The sequence below is a fragment of the Cottoperca gobio genome, chromosome 17 (genome assembly GCF_900634415.1).
Source record: "Cottoperca gobio chromosome 17, fCotGob3.1, whole genome shotgun sequence".
Taxonomy (NCBI): Eukaryota; Metazoa; Chordata; class Actinopteri; order Perciformes; family Bovichtidae; genus Cottoperca; species Cottoperca gobio.
In genome coordinates this window covers 10337436-10353559 of record NC_041371.1, presented here as the reverse complement: position 1 = coordinate 10353559, position 16124 = coordinate 10337436, and the positions used below count along the sequence as shown (strand labels likewise).

The following is a 16124-nucleotide window of genomic DNA, read 5'->3' as shown; positions in this document are numbered from 1 at the left end:
CACATAGTTTTTAACATAAACATGATGGGTATTAAAGCCATTTGAGGCACATTGTGATTTTGGGGTTCATGAATAAAACTGACTTGATACAGCTTTGTTTGGTGATGTAGGCCACTGTAGGATTATGCAAAATCAAGCAACGTAAATAAATGGTGCGTCTGCGCAACTCTCTGCGGCGCTGTCTGTTTTTGCTATAGCCTACCGGTATATTCAACTTCTATAATTGTACTTATTCCCATACAAAATGACTTGGGGGTGGCTGGAGGAAGTATCCGTCTGCGTGTGAAGGGTGAGGGTGAGAACAAATGGAGACAGGCAGCGAGAGGAGGCCGTAGAGAGGGGAGGTAGGGTGGAAGGGGGAGGGAACAAGGGAGACAGCCCTAACGGAGCAGTGGGAGGACTATCCCATGCCAGGACTTGTGGCGGCTGCAGCGGCAGCCCGGACTGGAGGAAGTGTGCTGGGGGGCTGAGCAGCAGAAGCAGCAGCAGTTCAGGAACCGAGCAAAAGCTTCCATTTTATCACCAGCAGCCACAGAAAAGGCCGAGCAGAGCACCGGGTCCAGCTGAGAGCACATTCCAGCAGAGGAAAATGAGCCTCTCAGCCTGCACTAAGCCTGTATGACGGGATGAGGGCTCTTTGATCAGGACTTTACCCCACTCTTTCTCTTTCTGCAGCTCGGACTGACAAAGGGACACAGAGGAGAAAAAAGAAGAAGAATCAAAGTTCTCGCTTTCAGTCTGAAAAGGTAAGGCACGGTGTGTGAACTTTTCCTCGGTCAATCATCATCAGGGAGGATTTTTTAAAGTTGGGCTGGTCAGTACTTAAGAGCAGGATTAGACTTCCACACACTGTTGTTCATTTTTTTTCCTTCTCTTTAGCACTTTGCTTAGTCACATTTCATTGAGTTTGCTCATTTATTCAAAGTGCAAAAGAAGGAACCGCTCTCTGTATTTACTTTGGCTCCGAGTCCTAGTAAAACTTGTGTTTGTGCTCCAGCTCCTCCAGCAGCACTGTGAAGACAGAGAAGGGACTCATTCAAACTGACCCAGCACTGATCTTGTGACTTTTTTTCTTTTTCTTTTTCAATGTGAAAGAGTATTATTTGAAGCCTTTGAATTGAACTCCCTAAAGCTTGGCTTGAACTCTGGGTCTTTTTAGCTTTTAAATGTCTTCCTCAATAAACTGTGTTTTGCTATGGCTATAATTTAGGGTTCCTTGCTGTTGTGGGCTCTGGTGTAGAGGAGACCTTTTTATAATGTGAAACATATGGGGCCATTCTTGTGGAAGACTTGCACCCAGTACATAGTTCCAAAAGAAACCATTTGTTGATTGTCTCCCAGTCAGTGGATAAATGATGGAGACAATCAGATCAAGAGTATGGCTTTTTTCTTTGAGCTACAGCTGCTGCGTGGTATTTGCGGCCCTAGGGCTATGCTTCTCAGACAGCCATTGTTGATGACATGTACAAACATCCTTGCATCACAACAACTACAACCATCTTCACCTGAATATCAGTCCCTCCCTTGAGAATCAGACACACACCTGCATTTACACACTCTTTCTGTCAAGCAACATAAACCATGCAGGTTGTTCGAAACATTTTGAAGGCTAAACTCTTTCAAGATTAGCTTTAATTACAGACCCAGTGAGACAGGAGAAACATTTTTGAAGTGGCAATTATAGCTTTTGTTGGTGGTTCTATCTTGAGGTCAGAGTCGTATGAACGATATCTTGCCCCTTAAGGCAAACAAGAAACGTGCATCAGAAACCCAAAGTGTCAGGCGGTAATTACAAAGGACTGGCAGGGTGACAGATGAATGGGGATCCTGGTAGTGTGGTTTGGACAGGTGGGTTGGCAGAGGGTTGGGGTTGTGTACTGTAAGCAGAACACTGTGATCTAACCCTGGGAGGAACAGCATGGGACGGAGCACTGGGGCATTTCACTTTGTCACGGCTGTGCCACGGCCACTTGGCTGACATGTGTAAGCTATTAAATGGAGAGAAGGAGACCTGAAGAAGGAAGGAGAATGGAAGCAATAAAGGGGAGAGAACGGCAAGAAAGAGAGGAAAGAAAAAAAGAGATTGAGGGAATGAGAGAGCGAGAGTGGGAACGTAATCCATTTTGGAACGCATTCCACTATGACCTTGGGATAGAAAATGGTAATTAGGGAGTACTTTTAGGAGCCTTAAGGGTGCACAGATTTGCTAAGGGCCGTCATTTTTTATTCCCTTCAACATACCTCGTGAAAATGTGCGACAAATACACGTTAGAGTTCCAAGGTTACCAAATAAACGTACTAAAAATAACCAGCTCCCACCTTCTGTGCTTTTTTTTCTTTTTTTTTCCAATAGTTCTCATGGTTTTGTTTATTTCAGTTCTTCAGCAGTGAACGTGTGACAAAGCCACAACATATAGAGCCCCCTGACAGGAAAAGGCCAGAACAAACTGTGGCCTTGTCTCTCTCCGGGCCCTTCAACCAGCCTGTTATGTCACTGTGGACATGTTATCCCGCAGTATGAGGCATGCGCTCGTGCCAAGTATGCATACAGGGCGTTTTGGAACAGTGAAGCTGATGGTATCAAGGTTATTAGGTGGCTATTAGATGTGAATGCTAAATACCAAGTGGGGGCTAAGAAACAAATCTGTTCTGGTGGCACAACTCCTGTCATCTGATTGAGTGGTAAACAGTGCAGGAATAGTCCTTTTCATGTGCTGGGAAAACAAAGAAATAAAGCTAGTAGAAAACAATATATAGCTACATTTAGTAAAAAATGTAAAAAAACAACATTTTACCATCCAGAACTCTCCCCCACCCCCCTTCCCCCCCACCCGCAGGCAGCCAGACTTCCTGAAGCATTTATGGCACTTAAGGTGTTACTCAGGTTTGCAGACAAACAGTTTAGGAGATCATTAATCTGTCCAGAGTCTCCCAAGAGGCAGAAGTGTGTAGCAGCTTTTTCCATAGGTGCAAAACAGAGCCAGCTCCTACACGCTGGGTTGGATGAGCTTTATCACCCCTCTCTGAATTCAACCTCTAACCGTAGCTGTAGCAGCGCTGCAGTCTGTACCAGAGAACGTTTGTGTTGAGTTGAGGTTTGGGACTCTGAGGAATATCAGTGCACTCATTTTTCATTTCATGCACATAATTTCAGTTTAATGGACCTGCAAAGATATACGTTGTTATAAAATGGAGGCTGTTGCCAAAACATGTCAATCATACACTAGAAGATGGAGCCAACAGAAGCAATTTAGTTTGCTTTTGGAGTGTGAATGGGGGAAGGGATGTCTTGATTGCTTTCATATGTGTGCAGGCATAATGTTTGTGGACATTTGAGCTTTCTTTAATTGATTTAAAACATGTCACATCTCTTACTAAGTTGCAATCTAAGCATTTGAATATGGATTAGTCGATGGGGCAGGTTTAAATCTCTTATCTGGTAAAACTAAAGTTTTGGTTGTTGCAGCTTCCTTAATATAAAGATTACAGATTACATTATAAAATAACATTTCATACTTTTTTTGGCTTTGAGACAATTGGTGGACTTTGTTCGTAACTTGTGATGAGCATTTGTTATTGTTTGGACATTTTACAAACTAAACATTGAATCAAAAAAAGAACTGATACATTGATTGATAACAAAAAGAAAATATTAATTTACAGCTTAACTTGCAGTAGTGTTGATATCCTCATCTCATGACTTGCTTGTCTTTGAAAGAATATGCGCTTCCTTTACCTTTTTTTTTTTTTTTTTAAACTTGTTTTATACCTTCCGGCATTTAACCAAGAGTCTCGACTCTGTGTTTCATCTTCCACTGGCTCGTACAAATATATGCAAAAGCAATCTGCACTGTGATGGCCACACTGAAATCGCTAACGGAAAATACAGGCTCCCCCGCCTGTAGACATGTAGCAACCGAACATACAAACAAACTTTGGCGTGAATTAATTTGGTTGCTGTGGCTCAACCCCAGGCTCGGGAGAGTCTTTATTATTTGTGAAAGACAAGGATGCAAAAATTTTTTTTTTTGCCAACTGTTGTCACCACAGTGGACTCAAAAATGAAAACAACTATGATGTCACTGTTCACATGATTTAACCCTTGGGGTCTGACTAACTGGTGTCTGGATTTCTGAGACGGTTCTTTCTGAGGTTTATGTCCTGTTTCATGATGCCGTCTTCTTTCATCTCGTGGTTCACCTGCTCCTACAAAATGGAAGATTCCATACTGTAGTAGACCCAAGGGCCAGGTGAAGGGTGTGGCTCCTGAAATAGAAACAGGCTTCATCCCAGCACTTTATTATGCCTTCCCGCTCCGCCTTCCCCGCATCTCTTTTACGCATAAGTGGAATATTTGATTAATTTATTTTCAGCGTTGTTCCGGGTATTTGATATAAAGGCATTTGGAGCCGGTTCCAAGTGATGGTCATGCATGTGTCAACGTGGCTGACAGCACCCATGCAACCTAGTCAAGCTCTTACCTGCAGGGGTTGGAGCTGGGGGAGCCAGACACACCCTAATCCCCCAACATCCTGACCTCAGTAAACCTGTCGCAGCTTGTTCACAGTAGACCTGGCAACACATTTTCTCTGATCTCTCTGCCTACCCTGCTCCTCTACCAGCCTTGCTCTCCCAGTGCCATGGGTGGGCTCAGGATTTGAGTTCCTTGGCACTGCTTATTCTGCCTTTGTGAGCTAATGCTGCGCCTCAAACCAGGAACAAAAGCAGTCACTGCAAATTAAAGACCAATTATCTTTAGTGCGTGCTGGGGCAAGTCGCTCATGTTAGCTTGAATGATGAGTGGGAGAAATGAGAGGTCTGGTAGGAAAAGGATGTGATAGTTAATGTGATATTAGCTGCTTTTGTGCATCCTCATGGGTTTTATTTTAATTTGGTTGAAATCTTTATTTATTTTTCGTTTAGTTACCTTGAAATTAGTTATGTAATCAGTTATTTAATATGTTGACTTTTTAAAGCTTATTTGCTTTCTAAGCAAGATGCAAAATGTGAAACTTTACAAAACATTCTTTATACATCAAATGAATGAAGTAACCCCTTTTCACACTCCTGGGTCACATGGAGGTTAAGTGTAGGTTAGATATCCTTCCCATCTCTAGTTAGCAGAGTACTTTGACACTTCCAAAACATTACTAAGCCTTCTTCCCATGCCCCTGCCCTGCAGAGACACAGTGCCTAAGTACTGGCCGACCTGTTCATTAATTTCCCATTAGTCAACAGTTTTTTCTCAGGGGAAATAGACTAACCCCGCCATTAATTCCAACAATCCCCGGGGACCCCCCACCCACCCCGCTCTCACCACCTCCACCAACACACACACACACGCACAAAACACCCAGCGCTGTTTCCCCCGAGTGATGACCTCTTCATACACATGGCCTCTTTCATTCCGCTCTGAGGGTTGGTTTAAGCCGAGCTACACTGTCCCTGGTTTATGGCTCCCTCTCTGGCCCCCTTCAAAGTGTCGGGCTGCAGCCTGCAGTCGTTGCTGACTTAATTGACGGACACATTCTTGACTGTGGATCGTTTAATCACAACAAACATTCGGAGTCATTCAAGAAGGATGATGATATCTTTGGCAGCTTCAGGAATGTGTTTCTGAGAGTGTGTGTGTGTGTGTGTGTGTGTGTGTGTGTGTGTGTGTGTGTGTGTGATTGTTTGTGTAAAATCTGAAACATTTATCAAGCTCTATTGATCTGTTATCTCTTACAATTTCTACACGCTAGTCGAGTTCAGTTGTTCAGTGAGCCTAATTCTGGCTCAGTCGAAAGGTAGGATTTGCTTTGCTTTGCTTTATCGACGGTAATCTAATATTTTTAAATAATTCAATAATAATAATAAGTACAGATAAAAAGAGAAGTAAAAATAGGAACTATAAAAGATAATTCAACAAGTCAAGCAGTGTGCACACAGTACACACATTGTCCCACTATAACAGCATACATCAGAATAATATGAAATATGATCAAGTCATAATACTTAGTGTTGTCTGTATTAATATAGAAATATGATATATTATATAATGTAATAAAACAGCATATTAACATAATATACATTATAGTACAGCAATATTACATATACAATTGAATAAAATATGAGTACAGTATAATAAATAATATAATACATTTAATATTGATGAGTCAGTCCAACAATATATATGTTTTTTCATAGATATTAAGTATTTAAGTACTTTTTAGAATAATTAATTTCGTTATTCTATAGTCGTAATTTCCTTTAATACTAAAATGACAACTTGAAATTGCTTGTTTTGTCGCACCAACTTTCAAAAACCTGAATTTATTCATTTTAAAATCGTATAACAAATAGAGAGAAGCAGCAAATGCTCATAAATAATAAGCTGGAAGCAGCACCAAACATATTTGGCATGTTCACTCGATAAAAAAAAATAGTTTGTTTGATTTATTGATGAATCGACTAATAGCGTCAGCACTAGTGATGGCCGCAGGCAACACTTTTCTATTATACGGCTAACGACCCGCACAGAGCATACAGAGATGACTAGATAGGAGAATAAGGGATGTGTCTGTGGATGTGGTGGGGTGAGACAGGCTCTCTCCAGACTACCACTGCAGGAAGTGCATGGCAATGAGGTCACAGGGACACGCCATCACTCAGGGATTTACAGCAACTGGTTCTAACCGGAATTGTTTGAAAGTTGTTGTTTTTTGTCTTTGTCACTGTTGCTCCGACTGAGTGATATTGGGTGCTAGATTGCTGGTGTTCAATCTTTTGAAACCACTGCACTAAATCTCTTTTTGCAGTGAAGATAAGCGTCACTCATCTCTCGCATGTTAGAAAGCCCTTGTCATATTGTCTCGTTTCAACCAGTACGGTGTTTGAGTGACTCACACTGTTGACCGTTTCTGTGCAAACAAGACACCCTCTGTAATACAATCTGGAGCTGAGGTCGATCTCTAAAGATATCCGTGGCCAACTTGGACACAATGACTAAAGCTGAGGACTTTGACCACCAAATATTGACTCAAAGTTATTGACGGCAAAGTCACCGGCTTTACCTGGGAAGGGTTTGAGGTTATTAAAGGGCCTGAGCCACCTGTGTCTCTGCTTTGATGTTTTCAACAGGAAGACCCAAGATTCAGCATGGAGGAGGGATATGAACTTGACCTGACGTACATCACAGAACGTATCATCGCCGTGTCCTTCCCCCGGGGTTGCACAGAGGAGATTTACTCTCACAACCTGAAGGATGTCACGCGAATGCTCAAGTCCAAGCATGCCGATAATTACCTGGTCAGTGCTCGTTTGTGTGCTGCTCTCTTGTCTCACCTTGAAATGTGCCAAAAGTGCAAAAAACAGTATTGATGTCAGAGCTGATGAGCTTTCATGGCATATTGACATGAGAGTATTGATCTCAGAGTTCACAGTGCATCTTTCACTCATGCTAATGTAAGACTCAGGGTTAAAGCAGAATGCAGTATTCTTATAGAAAACATTTTAAGTCATTTGGCTTTGTTATATATTCTCTTTAGATTATCAACCTGTCAGAGAAAAGACATGATCTCACTAAAATGAACCCAAAGGTAAGTTTACCTTTACTGTGTCATCTATACAATAAGCTAATGAAATCCTAGCAGGATCAGTATATCAATATCAGTTTGGAAAATCACAAATACAATTTATTCCAATTTTTTAAAGTCTTTTTTAATCAGCTCTGTCTAACCAGCTACCAAAGACAGTCTAATATTGATTGGTAATGCTTAGCTGTATAGAGCACTACTGTATCTGTTTACAGTGAGTGATTTGTTTTTAGACTTTAGATACAGGCTGGCCGGACATGCACGCTCCACCTCTGGATAAGATCTGCACCATCTGTAAGGCCATGGAGAGCTGGCTCAATGCTGACCCCCTTCATGTGGTGGTTATACACTGCAGGGTGAGCTTCTACGGTTGTGTTGTATCAGCTGTAGTTTTGTATTAATACTGTACCAATTACTCCAGATTTATTAACGATATGATTATTTTGTCACTACACATTTCTGAAACTTTAGTATTTTAAGTATTTCTCTATGACGTTGAATATTCATGACATCATATTCTGATATAAAAACAATTGCAAGCCTTTTTCTTAATTAGCCATGCCCACTTCATAGATACAGATGTGTGAAATAACCAATAAAGTTCTAACTTTGGCAGAAATGAATGTCTTTATGTATGACCTCATCACTCACAATAGGTCAAAAATCAATATTTAAACACATTAATGTGTAGTGAATCATCTCCTGTCTTCTCTTGTTTCTTCAGGGCGGCAAGGGTCGAATCGGTGTAGTCATCTCATCCTTTGTGCATTTCACTGACGTGTCAGCCAGGTAACCACTACTATGTGTCACATTCTTAGTGTGCCGTTTCTATAAAAATGTCGTTGTTTGCTCTGAACTCAGGATCTATCATAACATGGATGTTCCCGCTCGTTGTTGGAAGCCAACGCTGTCAACTACCCACAACAGTTTATGAAGACTCACTCCGTAGACCACAAAAAAAAGTCATTTTCTAACCACGGCTGATTTATTTACCTGCTTTGATTTGCGGTCAAGGATATTCAGAGAGTGAGTCAAAGAAAAGTCACTGCTTTAAAGTCCAAAGGGAAACCGCACAACTTTAAGCCATGAATCACCCCGTATTGAATTGCATGAATCAACCTGGAAACATGTCAGTTGCTGTAATAGCTTCTGGCCACAGTGTCAGTTTCATGAAATCTATTCATCGTGAAGAAAACCGATTCAAATTTTCAAACCATTGTCATTGTCTAAGCCCTAAAGTAAAGAACCGCAGCAAACATTAGGAGAAGCTGCCTGGTGTTATGCCACTATGTAGATCCTTTCTGCACACAGCAGTCATTGTGGCATGAGAACACATCGGCCTTCGATTTAGCCTCTGCTTCCCTTAGTGTTTGAGGAACACCGGGTCGGTAAGGCGAATGTGAAAGACAGAGGGCAAAAAAGAGGTAGAGGAAGAGATAGGAAAACAATGAGGCAGATTTACAATGGAATAGATTCATGGAGGGGGGGAGAGCAGAGGAAGAGGGCCGACGAGAGAGAAACAGAGCTGTGGTGAAAGGCTCCAGCGCCTGTTGGTTTTAGGTCTGTCTGAATAGCAGAGCTGTGCACACACTCTGGCCTCTCTCTGTCCTCCTCTCCCCCTCCGTGTTTACTTAAGGCTGGCATTCTCTTCCTCTCTGCTGGAATCCCCTGTCTCTCCGGTGACTTTCACTCTTGTCCATTATGCATGTGTATGCATGTGTGTGTGTGTGTGTGTGTGTGTGTGTGTGTGTGTGTGTGTGTGTGTGTGTGTGTGTGTGTGTGTGTTGTCCTAATTTAAGTTAGGGTTACTACCATTCAATTATAGAGCAGCAGAGTGTAATCTCTCTCTTGAGTCATAATTACCTAAAGTGTTTAATGTGTCTCACTGTCTCCCTCAAAGTGCTGATCAGGCGTTGGACCGCTTTGCGATGAGGAAATACTACGATGATAAGGTCTCAGCTCTGATGACACCCTCGCAGAAACGGTAAGACCCAAAACTCGAACACACCCTTCTGTGTAGCAGTCGATGCGTCTATTCGTGCGTTGTTTGACTGGTGCTTCAGTTGACCCACATCCAAACACATGCATGTCCCAGACCCACCTGATTCAATACAACACTTTGTATGTCCCAAGTGCTGTTAGTATGTTCGTTCACTAATTGTGGATCATTGTAATGAGAATGGGACCCCATGGTGCCCATATTAGTATCGCTGGGTAGCCATTAAAATGTCTTAATACCGGTGCAGATTTGATACCTGGGTTATGGTACCAAAAGCAAGATAATACTTTTTGCAATACTTTGCTACTGTATAAGGAATATAAACATGTTTTCATTGAACAAAAGAGGCCAAACTCAAATGTTAGATGTTGTCTTAAAGGAACAGTTCTTGCCCAGAGCTAGATGAGAAGGTCTGTCTCATGTCTGTACATTAAATATGAAGCTAAGCTTTGCATAAAGACTGGAGAGAAAAATAACCCTGATGATGTCATAGTGATGTCACCAGGGTTATCTCAGTTTGGGCTCGGAGATTAACATGTTTTTATGAAATTCCTGAGTTACAAACAAGAAGATTCAGTTTGAAAGACTTGAACATTTGCCAGGCAGGGGATGGTCTAATGAAAAAAACATCATCAAGTTGCATTATGGGAAGTGTAGGATCCAGTGTTTGTAGAGATGGACCCATACTAGGGATTTTAATTTGGAGTACCCCTTTACCACAAGCATCGTTCTAAGAACTTAAAAGAACTTAAAATAACTTAAAAAGAATTAAAAGTTGTGATCAGTTAATATCTGATAAAAACAAATACTTGAGACATTTTGGACTGCCCTAAAAAATAAAAATAGCATATTTAGCATGTTTGTTTGTCATGGGAATACTATATAGTTATTTACATCCACCTCTTTGCTTTCATTTCAGATATGTTTGGATCCTCAACAGTCTTCTGAGTGGATCCATGAAGATCAATGCCTCACCCTTGTTCCTGCACTGCGTCATCCTTCACGGGATCCCAAACTTCGACGCCACAGGAGGTTAAACTCATTTTGTTTACCACTGTACACAGCTGCTACTCCCAATGAAAAAACAGTCGCTGCCACCATGACGGCATAAAAGAACCCAGACACAACCACATCAGAGTTGGAGCTGTAAACAAGATGGAGACTTATCTGTACTTTTTATATCGTTCTCTTTTTCCAACACACATGCATGCTCAGACAGATAGAGGCACTTACACAAACACAACTGAGGAGAAGAAGTTCTTTATGGGTTCCCAGTAAACTCATGGGAATTCACACCCATGTTTGCATGTAAATTGCTGTTTTCACTAATTTTACTGAAACAACAGAGGTCTTCGTGACATCGTGGAGCTGAAATCCCTTTCTCACAACAACAGCTTATCACACTTGCTGTGAGCAAAACAATCTGGGGAACATGTGAACATCTTACCTAACAGGCTACTAAAGTTCATGCTATCGGTGAACTTGGAACATTTATTTATTTGTGAATTCTTATATTGTTTTCAGTGTGTCGTCCGTACATCAAGGTTTACCAGGGAATGCAAGCAGTGTATTCATCTGGAATCTAGTAAGTAGCCTACACATGTGGTACAGTAATTTGTTTACTTCAAAGAATATTGGAATACATCAAAGCAATGTCCTGTTTTACTTACTTTGGTGCTGATTTTAATTCAGAGTTACTGCTTTCTGTAAATATCTGTGATCGCTTCCAAACTCTGGCTCACTTCTCTGTTGTTTTTGTTTCAGTCACATTGGGCCAGGCCACAGAGACCGTGTATGCATCACCCTGGAGCCTGCCCAGCTTCTAAAAGGAGACATTATGGTAGGAGAATAAAAAATAAAAAGCAAGATGCCTTCTCAGAGTTTCTGACTTCAGTATTAATTGTAGTAATCTTTTGCAGATTAAATGCTATCACAACAGTGACGTAACTTCAGAACGTGAAGTTATTTTCCGGATGCAGTTCCACACGGGAGCAGTGCAGGGCTACAACCTGATGTTTGAAAAAGAAGACATGGAGACTGCCAACAAAGGTAAACCTGAAAAATAACATCTCAGTGCAGGTCTCAACGTGCCGTCACTAGTTTACTGCGACTTCTCTGCTTCATGCAGCATCTGCAGGGCTCACTCTGGACTTAATTTAGACCTGGCACTTTGAGACCAATAATCTTCTTATCCCAAACATGTTACGTCTACTGAGAGAATCCTATTTGCAGATTTACAGACACCATTCATCCTTCCACTTGTGAATGGCTACACTAATGACATTCCTGTGTGCTTACATTCCAGATCCCAGATTTGCAGATTATGGTAAAGTGGAGCTGGTGTTCTCCGAGGGACCAGAGAAGATCCCAGGTAGATTCCTTACTCTTTATTTTCCAAAAGTTGCTACAGGGAGAGGTAGTTGGAAAAGCACACACGGAGAGCTTTCTCCATTTTCCCCTTCATGTTGTCATGTGCTCTGTACTTCCCCCTCTTCCCCCTGGTGAGAAGGGATGTGGAATGCTGCATAGGGGAAGTGTAGTGTGAAGTGTGTGCTGACAGAGAGGTAAAGAAGCACAGCATGTGCTGCCCCAGAGCCCCACAGGAGGGAAACTATGTTGTGTTGGTCTGTGTCTGTGCAGCACGTGTATATTTGTTTTTCAGTGTTTATCAAACCCAATTCCTGTAGCTTGATTAAAATACGTTGGCTAGGGTGTTGCTCTTTTGATAAAAAACATGTGATATTGCCAGTCATTGTTGCCCCCTAACCATATGGTGTGATTTCAATCTGCATTATCAGGGGTGAAAGCAAAACCTTGAATAAACCTTAATTTGTTGTTATTATCCAATGATATGCTTAGGCTATATTTAGAGGAATAGTTGGGACATACAGGTTTGCTTGAGAGTTAGATGAAACACTCGATATCAATTTGTGAGAGTTCTAAATATGAAGGTACAGGCAGGAGACAGTTAGCTTAGCTTAGCTTAGCGTAGAGACTGTAAAACCACTACCTCTAAAGCGCACTGATTAACACAATGTATATGGTTTGTTTGAATCTTACTAAAACCAAAATGTAAAACTACGACCACAACATGTTTTCTTTTACACTTTGGACGTGCTGTAGTGCTGAAGGCTGATTTTGTTACCTTTTTGGAGCGAGGCTAGCTAGCTGTTTCCACCTTTTTTCCCTGTCGTAATGCTAAGCTAAGCTAACTGTCTGCTGGCTGTAGTGTCATATTTAGCATAGTGACATGTGTAAAAGGTATTAAACTTCTTATCCAACTCATCAAGAGAGTGAATAAGCGTATTTCCCAAAAATGTTAAACTATTCCTTTGAAGCTCTTATACCTAATAAGTCAAATAGAAATATGAGGGAATAACTGAACATTTAGTTTTTACTGGTTTGTGTTTGAATAGTAACGTTTGTTGATATAAATTATCTTCTGAACGGGGTGATATGAAGTGAACATTTATGATCATACCATAGTGATATAATTCCACTAAAAGCTTATAAAATCAAAATATTGCTCAGCCCTAAATATTTACACAAAAATGTCCTGCTAAGACAGATCCGTCTTTCTCCATCCTCGAGCCATAACAGCTGTTACAATAAAATAATGATGAATAGTATGTTTTGCTGCTCCCTGTCTTGTAAAGTAAAAAAAACACCCACAGTTTCAACAACATTGTTATTTTTGGGTCCAGGTGCCGACAGGTGGCAGAATGGGGCGGATGTTATTGTGGACTACAACACAGCAGATCCTCTAATCCGCTGGGACTCCTACCAGAACATCTGTGATGGTGAAGGTACAGTTATTACGCTGCATAAGTCACTACATGACTCACAAGACTTTATAGCTATGCAGGGGGCTGCTTAATGAATCAGACTCTGAGTAAACATGACATGTGGCTGTTTTATTATTGGAAGAAGTATGCAAAGGTTGTTATTTGGACATTAAACGGCCCCTTTCCTCTCTTTGTTACTTTTTTCGGTATTGAATGTGTTCTGTCTGTTTCACAAACACACACCCCAGCTCTCTTTTTCTCGCAGGATATTAACACAGTGTGACAGGTCCTGTGCTCTGTTTGTTGATCGACTGCAGTATGATTGCATTAACGTGCACACGCTGTCTCCACTAACTTGGTTTATGTTGTAAGCGTTGCTAACTGGAGTTATTACCCATGAGTGGGACTTAAAACGCAGGCAGGCAGGCAGGGAGGCAGGAAGGCACTATGGAAACAAGATATTTATTATGGCGAGAAAAAGAAAGCTGAAATTGACCTTTTGTGTTGTTTCTGCGTGAAGGATAGGGAGGAGTGTTGTTGTATGTAGGGAATGCTGGGTTCAGAAGAAGAGCAATTAGTTCTCAAGAGATTTCTTTTTTGTTGTTTCATCAAATGAATAGGCATGCTTTAACCATCACACACACACACACACACACACACACACACACACACACACACACACTCTCACTAGTGCCTGCACAGACACACATAGACTCACACTCAGAGCCACCCTGTCGGGGCGTCCCGTCCTAGCTGCGGTTGTTGCTCTCCACTCAACCACAGAATTCACAACAACCTCCCAGAATAGAGAGACGTGGTGGTAGCATTAAAACACAGATCCACCCTTTCCCAGTATTCATTGAGTGCTTTTATAAGCTAAGTTCAGCTTGATGAAAATGAGCTTTTGTTTTTAATTTTCATTACAAATACCCCAACACGTCCATATATAATTTTATTTGCAACTCTGGGAATGTAATGAAAGAGTAAAACGCTCAAATTTAAGAATTCATCAAAGCAAAGCAAATACATTAACAAAGGAGCAATTGTTTTCTCTTGCCTTGATTCTAAAGCATTCATGTGGGATATTTACAGCTTTGTTTTCTCATGTAAACACTACATCTTAGACGGGAGACTGGGAGCTTTGTTGGAATTCTGCATCTACTTACCATCAGTCCTCCGGCAGGCTCAGTTTGACTCTGAGAGGCTGTCACTCAGAGGTTGGTCAGGAGGAGGAAGCCTAAATAACGTTTGCCACTGTAGTGCTAAGGTTCTGAAATTAAAACCTCATTTACTTCAATGGCTTTTCGTCAATCACCAGTGAGAGTGTGTGTTGCTCCCCATGTGTGAAGGAAGAGTTGAATTTTAAAAGATTGTTTTTCCAGAAAGGTTGTTTACCTAAGTTTACTGTCAAAGTAGGCTGTTGTGTAACTTGGCTAACAGCTGCTGACTGCGGAAATGAGTATCTGATAGTGAATATTTAAATGACAACTGTGTGCTGAATGGTAATTGCTCAGGATATTTTTTATTTTCTGCTTCCTTGTAGCAGTATATTGCTTTGCAGATATCTTGTGATATCTGTTTCTCAGCTTTATGCTGCCACCTCAATACAATGTATGTGAATGGAAGTACATTTTTGGGGCTAATGGCACAACAAATCAACACCGACATCTCTTTCCAGAAAAGGCTTGGATTATTCCCTGACCATGTTCTCAACATCTCTGGTAGAATGAAGTTCCAAAGAAAACTTTACATCAAACATCTAATAGCTCAATTATACAATAGAATCCAAAAATCCAAAAATGACAGTCTATATCGAAAGGAAACTGGAGAGTTATTCAGACGTGGAGATGAACTGAGGAAAACCAAGGAAGAACCAATAACAAGCTGAGCTGTTCGTGTGACCGTAACCTATAATATAAACTATTTACAGTTAGTAAATGTTACGTTAAGATGTAACCATGTTCCTGAACAAGTATTGTGTTGTCCAGGTCTTGCCACACACTTTTCTTGAAAATATCAATGTTGAAAAAAAGATAAAATAACACATTCTATGGATTGCCCAGAGTAACTGAGACGTTGTTTCTGCAAGGAAATGTTGCTGTTGAAAAAAAAAATATATATATATGGTTGTTCAATCTTTCTTCACCTTCATGTTATTGAAGTAGAGGCGGAATTCTCAGTGATGGTTATCTCCGAATTGTCTGCATGACAAGATACCACTAGCAATATATGAGAAACGCAATTGAACTCTTCCATAATGGAGTTTTCCTCCTATACGTTTTCTGTATGTACAGCATGTCCTGTACAATTTGTACACAGGATTGTAAGAAATATATTTCCCAAAGGGCGGTCCTCTACACATCGGAGGCACATGTAAAAGCTTGGGCGGAAGAAAATGAGTATGATGATCATCATTATGCTTTAGACTCACGGTTTTGGCATTCAGGAGGTGCGGGATGGTAGTAACTGAAAAGGAATGGGAAGGGTTGGGTAATTGCATATCCATACACAACCAGACCTCCTCCTGTGATACGAAAGCAGCTTGAGGAATGGTTCTGGTTTCGCCGCTCTCTGCACTGTAATTGGTGGATTATTCAGGGACTGACCTTACCACAACAACCATCATGATGAATGCTAGATATAAATGGTTTGACTGATTTTCTTAAGCTAAGATCATACTTGGTTAACCATTCATGGGTTTGTTAATGTCAGTGTAATCCCCATAGGTAAAACAGTTTTTAAAACAATCGGCGAATCCCATAA

General features: G+C 41.1%; 1 protein-coding gene across 2 annotated transcripts in view; it reads left to right on the top strand.

Moving 5' to 3' along the window:
• The first annotated feature begins 363 nt into the window (after positions 1–363).
• tns3 (tensin 3) overlaps positions 364–16124 on the top strand; it is a 31516-nt gene continuing 15755 nt past the window's right edge. For both annotated transcript variants that reach the window (XM_029453613.1, XM_029453612.1), the window contains exons 1-12: positions 364–746; positions 7123–7290; positions 7530–7580; positions 7811–7933; positions 8302–8366; positions 9478–9561; positions 10496–10608; positions 11101–11161; positions 11341–11416; positions 11496–11625; positions 11882–11947; positions 13281–13382. In XM_029453613.1, the coding sequence (XP_029309473.1) occupies positions 7141–7290; positions 7530–7580; positions 7811–7933; positions 8302–8366; positions 9478–9561; positions 10496–10608; positions 11101–11161; positions 11341–11416; positions 11496–11625; positions 11882–11947; positions 13281–13382 (1021 nt within the window). In that variant the 5' untranslated portion in view covers positions 364–746; positions 7123–7140. The remainder of the gene's footprint in view (positions 747–7122; positions 7291–7529; positions 7581–7810; positions 7934–8301; positions 8367–9477; positions 9562–10495; positions 10609–11100; positions 11162–11340; positions 11417–11495; positions 11626–11881; positions 11948–13280; positions 13383–16124) is intronic.